The 23,969-nt window shown below is 39.5% G+C and overlaps 1 protein-coding gene across 1 annotated transcript; it reads left to right on the plus strand.

Annotated features, from left to right (window-relative positions):
* Positions 1 to 1,734: 1,734 nt before the first annotated feature.
* Positions 1,735 to 23,956, plus strand: LOC125481389 (elongator complex protein 2-like; the record flags this gene model as incomplete). Its single annotated transcript, XM_048592871.1, has 5 exons — positions 1,735 to 1,813; positions 9,209 to 9,279; positions 15,630 to 15,786; positions 21,856 to 21,933; positions 23,628 to 23,956. Coding segments are annotated over 5 exons (459 nt in total), but the record flags the coding sequence as incomplete, so codon positions are not given.
* Between the last annotated feature and the right edge of the window lie 13 nt (positions 23,957 to 23,969).

Raw genomic sequence — 23,969 nt, forward strand, 5'->3', positions numbered from 1 at the left:
TCCAAGATGACATTCTTTCTTAGTGCTGTAATTCATTCCCTGATCAATATTATGATACCCACTCCTTTTACCACCTTTTCTGTTTCGCTTGAAGACCCTTTATCCTGGAATATTGAGCTGCCGATCCTGCCCCTCTCTCAGCCATGTTTCAGTGATAGTAATTACATCACACCTCCATGTTTTAATTTGTGCCCTCAACTCATCTGCCCTGTTCATCAGACTCCTTGCATTAAAATAAATACCATCCAACCAAGCCAAACTCCCAAGTGCCTTAACTGGCCTATAATTTCTGCACCACCTTGACTCCTTTGCTGTCTCTTCTAATTTTGGCTATTCATCTTCCCTGTTGTACCTTTTCTCTGGATGCCAACCCCTATCTACTTAGTTTAAACCCTCCCTAACAGTTCTAGCAAACCACCCTGCAGGAGATCATCTGTAAGCTGTTATTGGTATCAAATTTTGTTTGTAGAGCCATACAACATGAAACAGACCTTTCGATTCAACTAGTCCATGCTGACCAAGTTTCCCAAACAAAACTAGTCTCACTTGCCTGTGGTTAGCCCATATCCCTCTCAATCTTTCCTGTTAAGATAATTAGTTACATCAGCAGTGCTAAATGAATGCAGGTTGTTAAATTTTGCACCAAACACCATAATTAATATTTGTTTTGTGGTAATACAACATTGGCTGTCTTTTGATGATTGATTTATTCTCTTTGGCTACAGACTCAGCAATGTGGTGAAACAGTTTTTTATCCCTATATACTTTATCTGAGCCTCGAATAATTTTGACACGTCTCTTATTAACCTTCCTTGTGCTGATGAAAAGAGCCTTAGACCTGAAATGCGAGTTGTATAGTCGCCAACGTTGCATACAGAGTTGATTGGTTAATTTGAAGTCCATGGAAAGAAAGGAAAGTGTTGAAGAGTGAAAGCCCCAGGTTAATGGATAAAGAGTGTGAAGATGAGCCATCAGCTGCAGCACTGAATTTGATTTGTGAAACGTATGAAAGAGCTTTAGATTTAAGGGATTTTTGGACTACTTTTGGAGCTCAACAGGATTGTACAGACAGTGGTTTTCACTTGAAACAGAGGCACTCATGTCTTTGAAGAAAGGCAAGTAAGAGAGTGGTGGAAGACTTAAATTATTAAGGGAGGTGGGATGTTCTAAAAAAATATCCTAAGAACACTTTGGGTTTATGAGCAGGGTGCAAATAGTGATCCAAAATGAGTTCTATACGTGAATGCATGTAGTATGAGAAATAAAATGTGTTAGAAGCATAAATTCAGTGTGAAGAGTATGATCTCATTGTCGTTGTTGTAACCCCATTAGAAGCTGGATATGATCAAGAGTTAAATATTGTAGTTGCTAAAATATAGACTTTTTGATGAATAACAAGCTGCATTAATTTTTAGTTTTTCTGATCGAAAAGGATCTTAGTGCAAATAGAGATCATAATATGAATGAATTTGGTACTAGTTTTGCGAAGTGAAAAGGATGTCACAAACTGTTGAGTTTTAAGTTAGGCAAACTGATGCTCAATTGGTTAAAGCTTTGCGCCCTTTAGTTTTTCACTGATTATTTGGCATACCTGTCTTGATTTCGCCTCAACTGGTCTTATGCCTAAGCTTAAAACCATGTACTCTGTGAGCAAATGTAGTAATACATTCTAGAACTATTAACTGATCACTCACCAAGTTTTCTTTGCTATTTTAAATGTCTTTGGTCCAACAGAAAGCAAATGTGACTGAAATTCTAAATGGGCACAAAGGAAGAGTCAACTGTGTGCAGTGGGCTCATAGAGATGATTGTGGTAAGTAATGAAGCATTGTGTTATTTCCAACAGGCAAAGTGAGCATTTTGTTGATAAGGAAACAAATCAAAAATTGTAGTATACAGTTTTTATTTTGAAAGTTTCTTACTTGAGAAGTTATTTGATGCAGCTTGTATGATCTAAGTTGCTAAATTTGAACTGTTTGATACCAAGACATTGCCTCATATATTTTTAATCACTCAGTTCAGCCATGTTATGACATATCTGAGGCAGGTGAGACTTGAATTCTTAATTTCTGACCTAGAGTTAGGGACGCTACCACTGCACTGCAACAGCTCTAAGACATTATCTGATTATTAGAGTAATTCTTGTTCTTTTGCTCCTTGGACTTTAATTTCTTCTAATTGTTTGAGCTCTCTTTAACATTGTTGGATGATCACTTTGGAATCAGATCTCTGATTGGGTTGCCTATTCAAATTTAGGATTTATTCGCAAAAAATATGATTTTATAAATTTACAGGAAAATGCTATGGATGAGAATTTTGGCAATTCCTTAAGTTAGACAACATCTTATTTCTAGATATTTTTAAATCAGTCTGTTCAAATATGTTATGACACATGTCTGGTAGGACTTGAACTTGGAATCTCTAACTCTGCAGTGGAGACAATAGGAGACATGGCTAGCACGAGGGGACATAGCTTTAAATTGAGGGATGATAGATATAGGACAGATGTCAGAGGTAGGTTCTTTACTCGGAGAGTAGTAAGGGCATGGAATGCCCTGCCTGCAAAAGTAGTAGACTCGCCAACTTTAAGGGCATTTAAATGGTCATTGGATAAACAAATGGATGATAATGGAATAGTTTAGGTTAGATGGGCTTCAGATTGGTTTCACAGGTCGGCGCAACATTGAGGGCCGAAGGGCCTGTACTGCGCTGTAATGTTCTATGTTCTAATATCACTATGCCACCAGTGCTAATGTTGTTATTTTTAATGAACCCTTTTGGATATACTGTAGCACACCTAAAGGCTGACAACTTATCACATTCTCCTGCATGCCTTGGGGTTTAACTTTTCTTAACATCTGCTGTGTGGGTCCTTATCAAATACTTTGATAAAATCCAATTTAGACAACATCTGCTCCAACAACCTCATCAAGCCTCCTTGCTACTTCCTAAAAAGATCAATTACTTTAGGAAGACACAACCTTCTCTTAACAAAACCACCTTGAATGTCATTGATTAATTTGTGCCTTTCCAAGTAACAGTTAATTCTATCTCTCAATATTATTTCTATTAATTTACTTACCTGAGATCAGACTGGTGAACCTTGCACCCTTTTGAATAATCGTGCAATGTTCGTAGACTCCAATCCTCTGGGATCTCTCCTGTATCTAGTGAAGATTGGAAAATGATCCATAGATCATCTGCTGTTTCTTCTCTGGCTTCCTTTAACAGCCAAGGGTACAATTCATCTGTCCCTGATGATTTTATCCACCTTCAAGGGCATTGTTTCCTCCAGTGCTTCCCTTCCCCTCGGTGCTCATTTTATCTAATATTTCACACTCCTTTAACTGGAATATCTGCATTATGCCTCTCCTTCGAGAAGACAAATACAAAACACTCATTAAGATTCCTGCCCACTTCTTTTACATCCACAGACAAGTTACCATATACATCTCTCATAGACATTTCCATTGTTATCCTCTAGTTCTTACTGCACAGATAAAACATGCTTGGATTTACTTTTAATTTTACTGACCGGTATTTTTTCATATTGACTCTGCTTTCCTAAATTCTTTTGTTCACTTTACCTCCTGTACTTTGTATAATCCTAAGCTTCTTCTGAGATTGTCATAAGCTCTATTTTTCTACTTCATCTCACTCTGAATGCTTCTGGATTTGGTAGTAGCACACTTTTACCTAGTGGGTGCATGTTTACTCTATACCTGTATAACCTTGCTTTTCCTTGCCTCCCATTGATTTGCTGCTGACTTTTCTTCAAGTCGCTGAAATCAGTCCACTTTTGCCTGATTCTCGCTCCGCAATGTAACATTTGCTTGTCCCCAATTTAGAACTTTTATTCCTCTTCCACCTTGATCCGTTTTCATTATGATGCTAAATCTAACTGTATTGGGATCAATGTCTCCAAAATCGTCACCCACTGCTGCTTCATCCACCTGCCCAACTTAATTTCCTAAGACTAAATCTAGAATTGCACCCTTTCTTGTCGTGCTTGTTGTATTCTGGCCAAAAAAATCTTGAATACGCTTCAAGAATTTTGTGTTCTCTGAGTCTTTCATACTGCATAAATTATTGGCTCTTTTGTGGAAGTAACAAGCAAAGTGCATGAAGATGAACTTGTAGGATTTCAAAAGGCATTTGATGAAGTGCCACACCAAAGGTAACTATTCAAGATAACAGTGCCTAGTATAGGGGCTGCATTAGCATAAGTAAAGGATTGGTTAGCTAACAAGAAGCAGAGAGTCAGGATAAATGGGCCATTTTCGGATTAGAGCCTAAACTATTTACTATGTATGTAAATGACCTGAGTGAAGAAACCAAATGTATGATAACAAAATTTGTGGTCTTCAAGATAGGTAAGAAAATGACTTGTCAGAGAATGAGTGAGTCCCTAAGGGATATTGACAGTTTAAGTGAACAGTCAAAAATTTGGTGGATAGAGTATTGTAAAGAGGGATCAGAGTGTCCTGGTGTATGAATCACAAAAATTTAGTATGCAGGTACAACATGTGATTAGGATGGTAAATGGAATGTATTTATTTGCATTTATTGAAGGGGAATGGAATATAAAAGTAGCAAAATTTACTGCAGCTTTATGGGGCATTTTTTTTTGGTCTCCTTATTTGAAAGAAAATGTAATTGGATTACAACAGTTCAGAGAACATTCCCTTGACTCATTCCTGTGATGAAGAGATTGCCAAAACATAGAAAGTGAATTGTTCTGTACCCAATGAAGTTTAGAAGAAGGAGAGGTGAACTTATTTGAAATATAAAAGACCCTATGGGTACCAGAAGATTGTTTCGTCTTGTGGGGGAGATGATAACAAGGGGACAAATTTTAAGCATGAGAGACAGAGATACAATTAATATGCGGAATTCTCGGCTTCAGAAGGCGAAGCAAATTAGTTCAAGGTCCTGGGGGATGGGCGGAAATGAGGAATTTGAAACACAAATGGATCAGCATGATCTTATGCCCACGGAACTGTTACGGAGAGAGTCCTGGGATTTGGAGGCAGTGAAGGAATGGCAACACATTTCCAGGTCAGGATGGTGTGTGGCTTGGAGAAGAACTTGCAGGTGGTAATATATCTGCTGCTAGATAGTGGTGTTTGTGGATTTGGCGCAAAGGAGCCTTTGGAAATTTCTGCACTGCTGCTCCTGTGCATCAGTGGGCAGGGGAGTCAATGTTTGTGCATATGGTACCAGTCAACTAGCCTACTTTGCCATAGATGGAGCCAAGCTTCTTGAATGTTTTTGGAGCTGTAGTCAGCCAGGTACGTGGGGAGAATTCCATCACACTGCCGATTTCTGCTTTATAGATAGTAGACAGGCTTCGGGCACTTGAATTACTCGCTGAAGGATCCTAAGCCTGTGACCTGCTTTCATAACCACACAATTTATATGACTAGACCAGTTCAGTTTCTGGTCGATGGTTTGCTCCAGAGTGTTCATATTGGGGGATTTCGTGATGGTAATGCCATTGAATGTCAAAAGGTGATCATTCGATTCTCTCTTTTAGGAGATTGTCATTACCTGACACGTATATGGCATGAATGTGACTTGCCATTTGTCCACGCAAGTCTGAATATTGCCCAGGTATTGCTGCATTTGGACACGGACTACTTCAGTATCTGAGGAGACATGAATAGTGCTAATTATTGTGCAGTGGTCAATGAACATCCCTGCTTATGACGGATGCAAGATAATTTGTATCTGCCATTTTCCACCCTTGCCCCTAGGAATTGGAAAATTTCATCAACATTTTTTTCTACTTTCCATCCTCCTCTCACCTTCCCCCAGTTCAGTTCTGACCGTTCCCTTTTCTCCCTGAACTTCTCTGTTTCCATTACTGGGCAAGCTTTCAGTGAATGCCCACAAGACAACAGTTACCTTGACTACATTTAGTCACACCCTTTTCCCTGAAAGGTCTCTTCTCCTGGTTGCTTAGTCTCTGATGCATTTGTTATGATGCAACCTTAGGTACCAACACTCGGACATGTCTTTTTTTCTCAACTGAGGACTCTCCCTCACTGTGGTTGACACAACTATTATTGTGTTCGTAACATTTCTTGCTCTTCTGCTCTCATCCCTTCACCTCTCTTCCACTGAGAGTTCCACTTGTCCTCATTTTCAATGCAACCATCCCTTAGCGTTTCCTTCAGTGTAATCCCACCATCAAATTCATGTACTCCCCCAAACCCCTTTTAGCATTCTGTAGCAACAATCCACTCTGTACTTGGTTCATTCCATGGGAATCATGGGAGATATAACATCTGATATTCAGTGAGTGATGTTTCTGTTTGGGTTTCGCCAGGCCCATTCAGCTCCTGATCTGATTGCAGCCTTGATCAAAACATGGACAAAAGAGCTGAACTCAACATGAGATGAGAGTGGGTAACCTTGACATTAAAGCAGCATTTGATTGAATATGTCATTGAGGAACTCTGGCAAAATTTAAGTTCATGGGAATTCACAGATAAACGCTTCACTGTTTGAAGTGGTGCCTAATGCAAAGGAAAGTGGTTGTTATTGGAGGCCATTCATCTCAACTCCAGGTATCATTGTACAAGTCTTCATGATTGTGACTTGGGACTTGGTCTTCAGCAGTTGCATTATCAGCCAGGGCATCGAGTATAAAAGTTGGCAAGTTATGTTACAGCTGTGCAAAAGTTTAGTTAGGCCACATTTGGAATATTACTTGCAGTTCTGGTTGCCACAGATGGAGGCTGAGAGGCAACCTGATAGAGGTCTGTTAAATTATGAAAGGCATTGATAGGGTAGGATAGTCAGAGGCTTTTTCCCAGGGTGGAAAGGTCAACTATACGAGGGCACAGGTTTGAAGTGAAAGGGGGAAAGTTTAGGGGAGAAGTGCAGGGAAACTTTTTCACCCAGAGGATGGTGGGTGCCAGGAAGTCACTGCCAGTGGAGGTGGTCGAAGCAGGCACGTTAGCAATGGCTAAGGTTTATTTTGACAGACACAAGAACAGGAGGCAAATAGAGGGATAGAAACTGCACATGGGCAATAAGTAGCAGGTCTAAATAAGGACCAGGAATTGCTGCGGGCTTGGTGGGCTGAAGGGCCTGTTTCTGTGTTGTGTTGTATTGTATTGTATTGTGTTGTATAAATGTCCATTTCCTCCACCACTGGTACAGTGGCAGTTGGGTGTCCTATATACAAGAAGAACTGCAGAAACTCTGTAAGGCTCTTTCGACAGCAACTTCCAAACTTGCAGCCTATAATACCTTTAAAGACCAGGACAGCCAGAACATGGAAACATTGACACTTGCAAGTTCCTCTTCAAGCCACACCCCATTCTCACTTGGAACAATATCATCATTCCTTAACTGTGTTTGGGATAAAATCTTGGAATTTGTTATCTTCTGTTAATACTGTTAACTTCTCAAGGGCTATTTGGCATGAGCAATAAATGCTGGCCCTGCCAACGCTGCCCAGATCCCAAAAAATACTTTGTACTACCCAATTACCTCTTCTCATCATCTAAGATGTCAGAACACTTTCCAGGTGAAATAGCAATTTATATGTGCTTGTTTTATTTTGTTAAATTATATTCACTGCCCACAATGTGGACTACTGTACACGGGAGACCAACTGAAGGTTCTGAGTCTTCATGTGGAACACCTTCACGCAGTCTGCAAGAATGACCCTGAGCTTCTTGTTACCTTTCATTATAATTCTCCCCACTGCAGTTATTCTGACCTCTCTGTCCTTAGCCTCCCTGCAGTGTTCTAATATTGCTCAAACTAAATTTGAGTAACTGTCACTGAACAGTCATAGGATCTTTCACTTAGGCAGTTTTGGTCTCCTGGACTCACCTGTGGAGTTCTTTTGTAATTTCTGTCTCTATTTTTTTTTTTATCATCTTCGTTTTTGCAGATTTTTGTGCTATTCTCATTTTGCTTTGCTATAGACAGCAATTATTCATGATCATGGCAGCTATCCCCCCACCCTACCCCATCTGATATCTTTTATTTCTGGTTGTGTTTTTGTTATTGTTGATATTGCACCAAACTCTCTTTTGTCATAAGGGTAAGTGATGAAATATTGATAATGTCACTGGGCAACTAATCTAGAGCCCAAGCTATTATTCTGGAACATGGTTTTGAAACATAGCAGGTGATGAAATTTGAATCCATTAAAATACGAAATTGAGGTTATTCTAATTGTGACCATATATGCACTGTTGATTGTCATAAAAGAAATCTGATTCACTTTAGGGAAGGAAGTATGTATGCTCTGTTTTGAGGAAGGGTCACCGGACCTGAAACTAACTCTGTTTTTTCGGGTTTTTTTTTTTTAGTTTTTTTTTATCTGATCTAAACTATGTGTGACTCCAGGTGCACAATAATGTGGTTGACTCTCAGCAGTTCTCTGAAATAGCATTGCAAGCATCTCACTTCAAGGGTAGTTCAGAATGGGCAATAAGTGCTGGCCTAGCCAGTGTCATCCTCGTACCATGTGAAGAATATTTCATCTCTCTTGTCTTGCACTCTATCTCAAACCTACCATTTTGATCCTTTTACCACCCTCCACCTCACTTGCTTAAAATCTATTTCCAAATTTCCCGGTTTTACTGTAAGGTTATCGGCACTGGTTCTTTCTCTCTGTAGATGCTATTTCATCTGCTGAGTATTTCCAGCATCTCCTATTTCTGCTTCAAATTCTGCAGACTGGTATGGCTGTGATTTTGTTTACTTTGAAATGTTTGATTAATTATGGACCTTACATGATCAATTCCAGAAATGTTTTTGCAGTTCTGTATGTACTATTGAATTAATATCAATTTTTTTCTAGATTTGCATAATTAGAGTACAGAAAGAGGCTAAATGGTCCAAGTGGTTTATATTGAGTGTTTATGAGCCTCTTCTCAAATTCATTTCATCTTTTTACAATGTCAGCATTTAAGTTGTTTCGAGTGAATGCTAGCAGACTGCAAGAGTGCAAGCTTCAAATTTTGTTTTGTGTTTTCAAAACAATTCCAAAGGTTGTGCATTGTGAAAAAAATGTTTAAAAAAAAGTCTAGTCCATGAAACAACTCTTAAAAAAAACTGTTTCTGACCCTGTTAGTATGGCTGCTGTGTTGCAGAAATGGGAGAAAAGCTAATGTGTTATTTTACTCTGCTTAAAATGAACATTGCATTGATGACATAAGACAACTTGGTTTTGTTCCAGGTCCTGAGACAGAACTTGTGTCTGGAGGATCTGATAACCATCTAATTGTTTGGGAGTTGCAGAATTTTAAGGTGAGTTAGATTTAAAACAGCCAACTTTTCTGCAAAGTTTCCAATGACAGATTTGGAATCAACACTGTCGAGGGAACTGTTTCTGCCTTTAGTTGCAGTTAATAGTAATTTAAATACAGAACAAATTAATTTGTTTCTGTTTTGCAACAGTTTTTTTCGTTGAATAATTAGTATAGTAATTTAGTGATTATGATATTAGACCACATTTCTTGTGCTGTCTAGTCCTACCTGTCCCCATGCAATCAGCACACCTTGAAAATAAGATCTTCTCTAGCTCCTAATTTATTACCTCCAGAATTCTCAAACACATCCTCTTCGTTTTCGTCACCTACATGGTGATATCATCCACAGGTTTTGGGCAGCTTCCATATCCGGACAAATCGCATTCACTTTCACCTCTTCATCACTCCCCTCAACCTCATTATAACTCTTGTGCTATTAGAATGCATGTCTGATATTGCTGTTAGTGGGCTGGAAATTCATACAGTTGAACATGTTGGAAAATTAAAGATGTCTTTTCACGATGTATAATGCCATCAAATCCATCCTCTTTCCTCTTCACAAAGCCTCCACCTCCAGCTATTTGTTGGATTGTTCTGAATTAGGTATTATGCATACTTAGGCCAAGATTCTCAGAGCTGGAAAATTTTCTAGCTCTCAGTTTCCGTCTCGGGAGCAAAGTGGTGGCATTTTCATTTTGGGATGAGATACAGGACAGACCCTGGCCCAACATCTCCTGATGCACATCCAGGTTGGCAGGGAAGCTGCTGAGTGCCGAGGCAGATTGTTCAAAAGGCCAGCTTCGGTTTCGTGGGCTAGTCAGTTTTTAAACATTAGGCCCAGTCATTGTTTTGTCTCACAAGCCCTCGGTCCCCACCCACTCCTCATGCTCATCTATGCCAGCTCATTGCAATTAATGCCAACTCACATTCCTTCAGCATCCCCTTGTCCCCTTTATAGTACCTCTTCTAATTTCGTGCCTACTGATGCCAATCAATGCCCTGCACACACCACCTTCTTTTCCTTACAGCTTCCATGCCAACTGTTACAATTGGGACAGTGTTCCTTTGGATTCAGGAAACTACATTCCAGCACTTGCTCATAAACATAATTTTAGCTTGTCCATATTGCACTAAACCAGTTCTGCCCCTGTGTTTTTCCAAACTTAAATCTTTCTCAGTTGCACCAAGCAAGTACTGCTCGTGGGCATTTTTTAACCCCGCATTCTGCTGCACTGAACTATGAAGGGCTCACTTTCTTCTCCAAGTCCCCAGGATGCTTCCTGAACTCGAGTCCCAATACCTACCTGCGCCTACTGGATCCGATGATGTTACTTTATCCTACCTTCATGGAGGTATCAAACAGCTTCTGAGATTCTTTTCTGAGAACCAGCAACACACAGAACCAGCTGCCTTCAGTCATCTCACATCAACACCTTTCCAACCTTGAGCTTATTCCTTTGCTTCTCTCTGCATAATTGCCTTATTAACTCTAATTGACTCTAATCCTCGGGCAACTATCCATTTATGTTTGAACTATTTTGAGTGATCTAGAGTCATAGAGTCACATAGCACAGAAATGGGCCCTTCAGCCCAACTCGTCCATGCCGACCAGGTTTCCTAAACTGAACCAGTCCCACTTGCCTGAGTTTAGCCCATATCCCTCTAAACTTTTCTGATTCATGTGCCTGTCCAAATGTCTTTTAAATCATGTAATTGTACTCGCCTCTATCATTTCCTCTGGCAGATCGTTCTGGACATTCGCCACCTTCTGTGTGGAAAAAGTTGCCCATCAAGTCCCTTTTAAATCTTTCCCCTCTCACCTTAAATCTATGTCCTCCAGTTTTGGACTCCCCTACCCTCGGGAAAAGACCTGGCTATTGACCTTATCTATGCCAGTCATGATTTTATAAACTTCTATAAGGTCACCTCTAGCCTCCTACGCTCCAGGGAAGAAAAGTTCCAGCCTATCCAGCCCCTCCTTATAACTCAAACTCTCCAGTCTTGGTACCATCCTTGTTAATCTTTTCTGCATCCTTTCCATTTTAATAACATCCTTCCTATAGCAGGATGACCAGAATTCAACCTTTAATACTCCAAATGTGGCCTTACCAATATCTTGTACAGGTGTAACATGATGTCTGAACTCCTGTACTCAGTGCTGTAACCGATGAAAGCAAGTGTGCCAAACATCGTCTTCACCACCCTTTCTACCTGTGACACCACTTTCGAGGTACTATGTACCTGCATGCCTAGATGTCTCTGTTCGACAACACTCCCCAGGGCCCTGTCATTAAGTGTGTAATCCTTGCCCTGGTTTGTCTGATCAAAATGCAACACCTCACATTTATCTGAATTAAACTCTATCTGCCATTCCTCAGCCCATTGGCCCAGTTGATTGAGATCCCATTAAACTCTTATATAACCTTCTTCTCTGCCCACTATACTTTCAATTTTGAAGTCATCCACAAACATACAGACCGTGCCTCCTGTGTTCTAATCCAAATCGTTTATATAAATGGTGAACAACAGTGGACCTAGCACCAATCCTTGTGACACACCACTGGTCATAGGCCTCCAGTCTGAACACAACCCTCCAACACCACCATCTGTTTCCTGCCGTCAAGCCAATTTGGTATCCAATTGGCTACCTCTCCCTAGATCCCACATGATCTTACCTTACTAACCAGTCTACTGTGCGGAACCTTGACGAAGTCCTTGCTAAAGTCCCTGTAAATGTCTACTGCTCTGCCTTCATCTTTCTTCTTGGTCATCTCTTCAAAAAAACTCCTCAAATTTCAGAGACTTATAAACTTGCACAAAGCCATGCTGACTATCCCTAATCAGTCCTTGCCTTTTGAAATGTGTGTAGATCCCATTTCTCTCACTCCCCTCCAGCAACTGACCCACCACTGACATTAGGCTCACCACTGTGTAGTTCCTGGCATTTCCCTGCAGCCCTTCCGAAATAATGGCACAACATTAGCTACCCTCTAGTGTTCTGGTGCCTCACCCGTGGTTGCCATTGTTAAAAAAAAAAATCTCTGCCAGGGGTGCTGCAATTTTTTCCCCACAGTGTCCTGGGATACACCTGATCAGATCCCAGGGTTTTATCTTCCTTTATGTGTTTTAAGACCTCCAGCACCTCCTCTTCTGTAACTTGGCCTCTTTTCAAGACATTACTATTTATTTCCCAAGTTCCCTAGCTTGCATGTCTTTGTCCAAGGTAAAGCATTGACAAAAAAAAAAATTGTTTAGGATCTCACCCATCTCCGATGGCTCCACACGTGATCTTATTGGTCTTTAAGGGGCCCTGTTCTCTCACTAATTATTCTTTTTCCCTTATATAACTTATCAAATCTCTTTGGATTGTCCTTTATCTTAACTGCCAAAGCTATCTCATGTTCCCTTTTTATCCACCTGATTTCCCTCTTAAGTGTACTCTAACAGGTCCATACTCCTTAAGGGGTTCGGTTGAGCTGGGCTGGCAATACCTTATATATATCCCCTTCTTTTTTCTTGAACAGAGCCTCAATATCTCGAGTCGTCCAGTCAGAAATCACATGACACGAGGTTATAGTCCAACAGATTATTTGAAGCTTGGGGGAGTGCTACCCCTTCGTCAGGTGAAGTGAAGAAAAGCATATAGACAGAGAGATCAATGGGCAGAGAGATCAAAAGATCATACAAATGGTGTGAGTGGGCTGTCGATAGACTGGATAATAAGTCTGTGCAGGTAATCAAAAGCGTCAGATGGTGTGAGTAAAGTGTCAACAGCTGAATGGTAAATGAGGGGATGACCTATAATCCAAATACTTGACACAGAGAGATAATTACAAAAAATTAAAAAATTAGGTAGTGCTAAAGACCAACCAAATAGCTAGAATAACATGATAGGTATAAGAGTTGCATGCCGAGGGTCTAACCAAAGTAACAAGTAATCCAAAACTGTACAAACTAATTAAGGTAGAGAGATCATAACAAGTTATCAAGGTGATGGTGTTAAAAGAGGACAGTAAGGAAGATTTTATAAATCTAGAACAGTATGGTGGGGTTATATGTAGCACGCCATGAACCCAAGATCACAGAGGAGGCCATCTTCATGGGTACGGAAATTGGCTATCAGTTTCTGCTCGGCAATTCTTTGTTGTTGTGTATCTCAGTGGTTGTCTTGGAGGATGCTTACCTGTAAATCAGAGGCTGAATGTCCTTGATTGCTGAAGTGTTCCCTGACTGGGAGGGAACATGCCTGTCTGGTGATTGTTGCACGGTGTCCATGTGTCCGTTGTCGTAGCGTCTGCATGGTCTCGCCAGTATACCATACCTCGGGGCATTCTTGCCAGAGCGTATGAGGTAGACAACATTGGCCAAGTCACATGAGTATCTGCCGTGTACGTGGTAGGTGGTGTTTCCATGTGTGACGGTAGCATACATGTCGATGATCCGGGATGTCTTGCAGAGGTCACCATAGCAGGGTTGTGTGGTGTTATGGTCGATGTTGTCCGGAAGGCTGGGTAGTTTGCTGTGAGCGATCATCTGTTTAAGGTTTGTCGGCTGTTTAAAGGCAGGAAGTGGGGGTGTAGGGATGATCTTGGCAAGATGTTTGTTGTCATTGATGGCAAGATGTTCGTTGTCATCGATGACAAGTTGAAGGCTGCGAAGAACAAGGTACAGTTTCTCTGCTCTAGTTATCCACTGTTTCTGACTCATGCCAGCCTTGCCCTTCACACTAACAGAAACATGTTGGCTCTGAATTCTCACTATCTTCCTTTTGAAAGCCTCCCACTTGCCAGACATCCCTTTACATGCGAACAGTCACCCCAGTCAACTTTTGAAAGTTCTTGTCTAATATCATCAATATTGACCTTGCCCCAATTTAGAACTTTAACTTGTGGACCAGACCTATCCTTTTCCATAAATATTTTAAAACTAATAGAATTATGGTCACTGGTCCCAAAGTGCACCCCCACGAGCAACTCTTTCACGTGCCCTGCCTAATTTCCTAAGAGGAGGTTGGGTTTTGCCCCGTCTCTAGTAAAGCCATCTACATATTGATTGTGAAAGTTTTCCTGAACATGCTTAACGAATTCCTCCCCATCTAAGCCCTTAACACTATGGCAGTCCCAGTCTTATATTTGGAAAGTTAAAATCCCCTACTGTCACAGTCCTATTATTCTTACAGCTATCTGTGATCTCCCTATACATTTGCTCCTCAATTTCCTGCTGATCTTGGGACCATCAAAGTGATCGCCTCCTTGAAAATCTTGCAACAAACCTTGCCCCATTACTTGGCAAAATTATATGTAACATTCATTGGAAAAACAAGTTGCCTTAATGTTGCAATTTTCACAGTTGCTGGCTTAAATTGTACAAATGGATATAACAGAAAAATAAATTTTGTCATGCTGTTCACTGAATGTCCTCAATGAGCAGATCTCAGAAGATCTGCTGAGATGAAAGAAAATAAAGTTCTAAGCATCTATTACAGACATAACAAATAAAGTAACTTTTATTCATTAAAAGTTTACTTAATACATAGAAATCTTCAAGTACTTAATCATCAACATAAAAAAGATTTCTGTTCACACTCCCCCACATCAAAGAGCTACTCTTTTAATATCCTCCTGGGTATCCTCTTCTGAATCAAACTGTGAACTTACAGCCCACCATTGTGGTAGTGACATGTTGTGGAAGTGGCCAAGCAGTAATAATGCTGTAATGGTCACAATTTGGGTTATGTCAACAAACTCAGTTCTTAGACATGCTGTTCTTCATTTTTTTAAATTTAAAGAGCAAAATATTTAAATAGCTTGACAGTTCTAAATGACTTTATTTGCCCATTTCAAGCATTTATGCCGACTCACTTATTAACCGCTTATCCATTGTGGTGATAAGCTGTGGATTCGCCACAACTTTGTGAAATGCCAAGCCTTAGTATTCGGTTCACTCCAAGACTGTCTCGTCCCATTTCCTTTCAAATCCACTTTGATAGTTTTTCTAGCTTCTGCATCTACATTGACCCTAGCTTCAATGAAACCTTTAGCCATATTTTTGTTGTTTTTAAGTTTTACATTGTCTTCCTCGCTAGCCACCTGACCTGCATCTTTATAAACACGAAAATATCCAAAACATCAGTCTTTTAAGCTGAACTACCCATCACCTTCATTTCTGTTACCTGCATTGGTTTCTTGCATCTGAATGGATCAATCTGAAAATGTTTGTCTTGAAGATAACTTTGTGGTCTTGTCTATGGTTCCTCTGCCACTTCTGTTAGTATTATGTTGCAAAATCGTAAATAATAGCTCAATTTTTGAGTTATGAATGATTAGCTACTTTACCAATGCTTATCAGTTTGCAGTCTCCACCCAGCTAGAAGGCCATTCAGGAGCTGTGTGTGCTGTAACAGCTATTTACAAAACTGTTAACTTGGACGAACATCAGAAACTGCTGATCGCTTCAGCAGCAGCGGATTCCTCTGTCAGAATTTGGACAAAACAAGGTTCTGTGGGTAAGGTATTAACTTACCTTATATGTTCGTGGCAACTGCAAATGTGGCATGTGAATTATAAATAGGAATGCTGTAAAAAATTTTAATTTCACTAAATTTTCAATTATCAAATATAACATCCAAAGTTAAATGCCTTGTAAAGATCATTGCTTTCAATATTTTTCCCCAGGTGAAAATAGCTGCCAAGATATATATTTTTAAGCTGGTTGTCTTCATCTCAACCCTGCATATCACAAAAGATGGAAATCATACGAACCTTGAATTTTGACTCCATTAAACTCGTGAACAAGTTCACTTGGGATATAATGGAGCATAAATAAAAGTGGTGCTCAATTGGTGTGCATTTTGACTGAATAGGTAGTAGAGAAATTGGCCTGTGTTTTATTATTATCTGATGTCCTTGAACTTGCAGTTTTCTTGCCTTTTATACAAACCGTGTTATTTCTTTCTTTTGATCATGTAAGTTGTGATTTCACAATTGTTCTTTTGAATGTAATGTGATTTCAAGAGACTGTCTGGAGTTTAATGCCTAGATTTTTTTTTCTGGTTTCTTTGTGATGTTGGTTAGCTCAGTGACCAGAGAATTTATTTTCTGGGTTTTTCTAGGCTATCTGTTTTTAGTTTGACAGCTGTAATTTCAGGCAAGCAGTCTCTGAATGGAACCTCTTTGTATTTACACTATGTAAAAGAAGATGATGGTAAGGAAGTCAACACAGATTTAGTAAAGGCAAGTTATGTTTGACTACTTTGATCAAATTGTTTGACGTAAAGTACAGCTGATGAAGTTTCTGTGTTTTTATGTGTATGAAGATTTGAAGGGTGCATTTGTTAAAGTGTGGCGTAGTGTACTGTTAACCAAATTAAAGCTCATAAAATTAAAGGGACAGAAGTCACATGGTTACAAATTTGGCTCTGGGATAGAAAACAGTGGTAGTGAGCAGTTATTTGTCAAACTGGTGTGTGGTATGGTGGTGTTCCCCTGGCAAGTGTGTATTTATGCACAGCCCAGACTTGGGTATGCAGGGCATAATTAAGTTTGCAGGAGACATGAAAGAGAAAATGTAGTAAACAAGGAGAAGGATAGTAACAGAATACATGGATAGGCAAATGAAATGGACAGATGTGTGGATGAAATTAAACACAAAAGATTTTGTTAGGAAGAGTCAGAACAGAGAATGTGAATTAAATAATGATGAAGTGAATGCAGGAGCACAGAGATCTGGGAATGTATGTATATGTCTGGCATGGGATGCAGTGGTTGTATTCCTGTATAAAAAACAAGAGAAGTCTTTTCCTTACTTTTTGTTGGGTGTACATATTTATGCTTGGATTATCTTGAAAAAAAAACTGGAAGAGTTTAAACTATTTGGGTATTCTCTGGATTGCGATAGGTCTTATCATGTAATTTCTTTGAAATGAATAGGAGGTATTGTTTTGGATTCAGTATTTTAGCTTGAATGTTAATCAGTAATTGCTACTTGCTTCAAGAATTTTTTTTTAATGAGATGCAGATCAGGAATTAAAGTTACCTATCATCATGGCAACTACCCCAGAAAGAACCCTTTCTCCAATTTTATTGCCCTAAATGTGACCTGAGTGTATAATTTCTCTTCATGATCTATTACTAATAAGCTTCATAACAGTTGTATGCTGACATTATCTTCTCACCCAGAGACAATTTTTCATTGGTGAAGAATCTGTCATTATTAGTACCAGCAGAGTTGAGGGATTTCTGTTATATCCACTGAAATTAATTTTCTGTTCATCTAATCAAGAAAATTGTGAGGTTCCTCTCCCAAGCTATTGGCTTTCTAAACTAATTTATACCTCCATGTAATTGCTTATTTTTGTTGTTAGTGCAACTGCTGTTGGATGCCGACTTGGTGTCACATTTCAACTCACATTGGTAGACAGAAAATCTGTGCACAGTGACACTAGGTCTTTGAGGGCAGCTTTGTTCCACATCAATGAGTGCTGTGGCTTTGTTACTAATTTTAAAATCCAGCCCATTACTTCATGTTCAACTTGTTGGTGATGACCGAGAATTCTTTCAGATCAGGAGATATCTTCAATAAAACAAATAATCATAGAACAATAAAAAAATGAAAAGACCCTGTCTGGAAGAGGAAATGATTAACCAAGAAACAAGGAAACCTAAACCAGATTCTAAAACATAGTGGAAAATCATTAACTGAAAATACAAACCAAAACTGCAGAGACCAAGTCTGAAATGGAAAACAAAATTAGAAACCAAAACATGCAGCTATTTGCAAAAGGAGGAGGTGGTTAAATCAAAACCAAAACTGATTTTAAAAGACTAAGATCAAAACATGAATTGGTTGTCTTTCTGAAAAAAGGATGCTGCCCTCTGTAGGTGCAGTCTGGAATTATATTAGTTAATGATTTCCTATCTTGCATTCCACTAGTTCAAGAGCTTGAGTTTGATTTTCCCAAGACTAGATCATTGGAAAGTCTAGCATTACTAAGTTCTCTCCGGCCCCAACTGAAAGTGAGATATTTATTCACAAATAGTTTATTCACCATACATTAATAGATGAGGGAATTAAATGTAGTGTCTTCATGTTTAAAGACAACACAAACCTGGGTGGGAGATTGAACCGTAAGAAAGATGTAGAGATCCTTCAGTATGATTTAAACAAGTTCACAGAGTGGGTAAATGCATGACCGATGAAGTCAAATGTGAGTCAATATGAGACCATAAGACCGTAAGATGCAGGGTCAGAATTAGGCCATTTGGCCTGTCCTGTCTGCTCCTCCATATGCTTCTGGCTGATATGTTTCTCAACCCTATTCTCCTGCCTTGGCCCCATAACCATTGATGCCCTTACTAATCAAGAACCTTTGTATCTCTGTCTTAAAGACACTCAGTGATTTGGCCTCTACAGCCTTCTGTGGCAATGAGTTCCACAGATTCACCAAACTATAGCTGAAGATATTCCGCTTCATCACAGTTCTAAAGGATTGTCCCTTCACTCTGAGACTGACCACTTGAGTCCAAATCTCTCCAACTAGTGGAAACATCTTCTCCATGTCCTCTTTATTCTAGTCTCTCGGTATTCCATAAGTTTCAATCAGTTCCCCTATTGTTTGTCTAAATTCCTTGGAGTATACACGCAGAATACTCAACTGTTTCTCATATGACAAGCTCTTCCTTCCCAGGATCATTCATGTAAACCTCCTCTGGACCCCATCCAAGGCCAGCACATCCTTTCTTAGATACAGGGCCCAAAATGACTTACAATATTCCAAATGTGGTTTGACCACTGCCTTATACAACCTCAGAAGCACACCCCTGTTCTTGTATTTCTAGCCCTCTTGAAATGAATGCTACTGTTGCATTTCATTCCTGACTGCTATTTGAACATGCATGTTAGCCTTAAGAGAATCCTGAACTAGGACTCCCAAGTCTCTTTGTGCTTCAGATTTCCAAAGCTTTTCCCCATTTAGAAAATAGTCAACGCAACTATTCTTCCTACCAAAATGTATAATCACACACTTCCCCAAATTGTATTTATCTGCCTATTTCTTTGCTCAGTCCCCTAGCCTGTCCAACCCCTTCTGCAGTCTTCTCACCTCCTCAACACTACCTGTTCCTCCAACTATTTTTGTGTCATCTGCAAACTTAGCAACAATGTCCTCAGCTCTTTCATTACATCATTAATGCGTAATGTGAATAACTGTGATCCTAAAACTGATCTTTGTGGAACTTCACTAGTCACTGGCTACCACCCTGAAAAAGACCCCTTTATCCCCAGTCTCTGCATTTTGCCAGTCAGCTAGAACTATCTGTCAATCTATCTATGCAAATACTTTGCCCTTAACACCATGGGTTGTAATCTTATTTAGCAGCCTCCTGTGCAGTGCCTTGTCAGAAGCCTTTTGGAAATCCACATAGGTCAAGTCCACTGGCTGTCCTTTGTCTAACTTGCTTGTTGCCTCCTCAAAGAATTCTAACAGATTTGTCAGGCATGACCTTTCCTTGATGAAACCATGCTGACGTAGTCCTATTTTAGTATGCATTTCCAAGTACTCTGCAATTCCAATCTTACTAATGGACACGAAAATCTGACAGGCTAATCAGCTTATAATTTCCTGTCTTCTTCCTCCCTTCTCAAACAGGAGTGTCACGGTAGCCACTTTCCAGTCCCCTTGGACTCTCCCCAACTCCAGTGATTCCTGAAAGATCACCACTAATGCTTCCACAATTTTCTCAGCTGTCTCCTTCAGAACTCTGGGATGAAGTACGTCTAGTCTGGCTGATTTATCCACCTTCAGACCTTTGAGCTTCCCAAGCACTTTTTCCTACCCTGACCTCTGCCCCGACTCTCTTGAGGTTCTGGTTTGTTACTGGTGTCTTCCACCATGAAGGCTGTTGGAAAGTATGTATTCAGTTCCTACTCTGTTTCTTTGTTCTCCATTTCTAGTACTCTAGCCTCATTTTGCAGTGGTCCAATGTCCACTCTTGCCTCTGTCTTACCTTACTATATCTAAAATAGCTCTTGCAACCTTCTTTTATATTACTTGCTGACTCACTCTCATATTTCATCTTATCCCCTGTGAAATAACTGCACAGAGGCCGGTATACTGTCACTAAGTTACCCTTTATTTACGTGTGCACGGTATGCTGGTTGTGGCCAGCCAGCTTGAAGTCAGTCCGTGAAGTAAGGAGATTATGAATCGCTTGTTTATATCGGTCACCTAGGGCTCCCTTATTGACGCAGGTTAACAACCTCAATCAAAGATCTTATAGTCAATAAGATCCACCTGGTTCCAATCACTACACCCCATTATTGTTTTTTTACTTGTCCTTTGCTGGTTTTTGAAAGCTTCCCCATCCTCTTCACTATATTGTATGCTTTTACTTTTGCTTTTATGCTGTCTGTGACTTCCCTTGTCAGACATGGTTGCTTCATCCTCCCCTTAGTGTTCTTCTTCATTCTTGGGATGAATTTCTGCTGTGCCTCCCAAATTACCCCAGAAACCCCTGCCAATTCTGCTCCACCATCTTCCTTGCTATGCTCCCCTTCCAGTCAACTCTGGACATGTCTTTGGCATTAAGCTTCACTGAATTGTAATACCGTTATTCTGATTCCAGCTTCTCCCTCTGAAACTCAGGGTGAATTATATTGTATTATAGACACTGTACCACCGACCCCCTCCCCCCGCCGCCCCCCACTCACCCAGGGGTTCCATCTCCTTAAGCTCCCTAATCAAGTCTGCCTCAGTACACTGAATCCAGAATTGCCTGTTCTGTAGTGGGCTGTACCTCAACCTGTTCCAAGAAATCATCTTGAAGCCCCCATGACTATAGCGCCTTTCTTGCATGTCTTGCATTTTTTGCCTGTTTGCTCATCATTACAACTGCTTCATCCACATGGAGCAAGAATCTCAAACCTGTCAGTCAAGCTCAAGAGCTGAGGTTCCTTCAGCACAACCTCTTGGATCCCCCTACCTGTCTTGCTGTAAGTCACACTTACCGAATTCGAGGTAGTTAATCTAACGAGTGTGACTGCCTCCTGAAAGGCATGATCCAAATAAATCTCCCCTTTCCTGCTGTGTCGTACTGTTCAAAACTGTTCAAAACTCACTAGGATCTACTAGCTCCCATATCATGCAGGTACAATACACGCCTAACCCTGCCTCTCTGTTTTATTTACATAGTTCTTAATTTGTTTTTTACAAGAAAAATTGCTGCTCATCTTTAGCTTGTAATCTGTAACTATTTCTCCTATCTAGCTTCAATAGGTAAGTCATTTTATAGTATGGTGGAATTAGCAGCTATTACCGAGCAATGAACTCATGGTTTTCCTTTGATGTCATATTTTGTTTTGTGCTGGTCTATTTGTGCCTATTTGTTTTTGTATGCTTGGACAGAGAATTATTACTGCATTCAAGAATTTATGAATGAGTATTTGTATAATTCATTCATTTTGGATGTGGTTGACAGCCTTTACATGTTACTATAACTTGTTTTGTATTATCTTTTTTCTGATAAGAATTGTAGGTTGCAAGATGCAAAACTAAATTCAATAAATTATTTATGGATAGGTCAATGTGTACAAACCCTGATGTTCGGTAATGGATTTATGATGGATGTTGCATTAGCACAATTACCAGGCAGTGATGGTAAGTGCTGACAAATTGGAACTCTAGTTGATCTTCCATAATTTAATTCTAGATTGTCCATATCATTTTTTGATGTGTTGGAGGTATATTTTAAAGGAAAATGAACATATTTCAAAAACTGCATTATCCTTTGTGTAATTATTAAGGTATAAATTAATCATTACAGGTTTTTTTAGGAGAATGTGTGAATAAAGAAAACTGCAAGAAATGAATCTTAATAATAATAAAGAAGATGGATAATAAAGAGTTCAATAATTTAAAATGAGGCACAAGAGTGACGAAAATGTGACTTCAGATTAGAGAGGATTGGTTGAGAAAGTAGAGTGAGATATTTATATATTTTCTAGGAAAAAAATGTTGATCTGGTTGTTTAAAATTTAAGAGGTGTGAATAAAGAATTTTCTCACTTAAAACTGAAGGCAAAGCTGGCTAAGGGAGAAAAATGGAGAAAATTGCTGTGCAGTACTGAATTTGAATATTGTTGGCAAGGGTGTTATGTTGCTGAAGCATTTTGTCTTGCTGTCGTCAGAGCAAAGACCAAAAACTAATTTTTAAATGATCACAATAGTTTGTACTACAGATGAAAAAATGGTTTTGAATTGTTAGCAAGTCTGCTCAGACCAAGGTGTTGACATGGAGAAAGCTGTGTGGAACAATTGGCTTCCTAACTGCCAACTAAAATAATCTGTCCAATCAGCAGCATGGCTCATTTATATTTGCTAGAAGTGACCTATATTAATAAGCAGGGACCTGTTCTCTGCGAGTCTTGTAGCTTTTCGAATTACCCAGGAGCTTGGGGAGCCATGTCTATTTCAGTTAGACAGAGTCAACTTGCCAAACAAACAGCACCTATTTTTCCTGTAGTATAAATTGTTATACTTGTTTGATATTTGACATTCTTGGGTTTGACCTGATGAGTGAGAGATGAAACCTTTGACAACATGTTTGTCCTTTCAACAGTTAAAAGGAGAGTCAGAGTTAGAGTGGAGTTATGAAAAGGATCAAGAGCTGCTGCTTTGATTATTATCAGTGTCCCAGTAGAGGATAATAGATAATTTTTTGGCCAGTTAGTTGTGGATCTGCTTTGCTGAGGAGAATTGGGTAATTGTCTGTAGAAAATGTATGCTGCCCATCACTTTCTCTGTCTTCCTTTTAGTCCTGCATCACCATAATGCTCAGTGGTACTTATGCATTTACCGATTTTGAAACAGTAAGATGTTATAAATGATCCATGCGGTTTGAAATATTAAGTGACAGTGTTTTGGCGGGTTGATAGAGGATGATAGGTAATAAGCATGGAATTAGGCAGAGCTTAGAGAGGTAGCTACAGCATTGCTATTCAGAATTGAGAAGACATAAATCCTTCACTGAAGCGAATGGCACTTAGCTTGACTAAATTTTACTTTCTGTAATCGGCAAATTTTAAGTTGAAGTTTGTTTATTTGAAAGGTGTTTTTGCTCCTAAAGAAGGAATATGTGTGTTTGTATATGCAAAGACTAAATTGTTTCATCTGTCTTGCACTTAAAGGTGCAACAAAAATAACAGGTTAAAAGGACTAATACTTTTTAATTAAAATTAATAATGCTAGGTGGCTATCTTTTGTGAATATATTTTATGAAATTTCTAAAAGGTTATGGTGCATTTATTTGGTACCATGTAATACTGTTCTCACTGGTAAATTTTATGATTCTAGCTGTAATTCTTGCTTGTGGTGGCGATGATAGCAAAATTTATTTATTTGTCCGAGAAGATGGACAGGTAAGTTGACAAGAAATTTGTATTTATGCATGTTATTAATACCAATGGAGTTTACATTTAATTTGTAATCCAAGCATTTGCCATTTTGAGTTGATTAGTTACTTGTAAAGCAACAAATCTTGATCTTGCTATTCAGCTAGCGTGTATTTCGGAGGAATGTCAATATGCAGGTGCAGGAACGTTTGTGACGGACGCAGCTCTGCCTTCCAGTTGGAAGGACAGCCTATTTAGTCAGCCTTCCATCATTCAGTGAAGTTGTGGCTGGAAAGTTCACCGT

The sequence above is a fragment of the Rhincodon typus genome, unplaced genomic scaffold (assembly GCF_021869965.1).
Source record: "Rhincodon typus isolate 14 unplaced genomic scaffold, sRhiTyp1.1 hic_rhity00001956, whole genome shotgun sequence".
NCBI classification, from domain to species: domain Eukaryota; kingdom Metazoa; phylum Chordata; class Chondrichthyes; order Orectolobiformes; family Rhincodontidae; genus Rhincodon; species Rhincodon typus.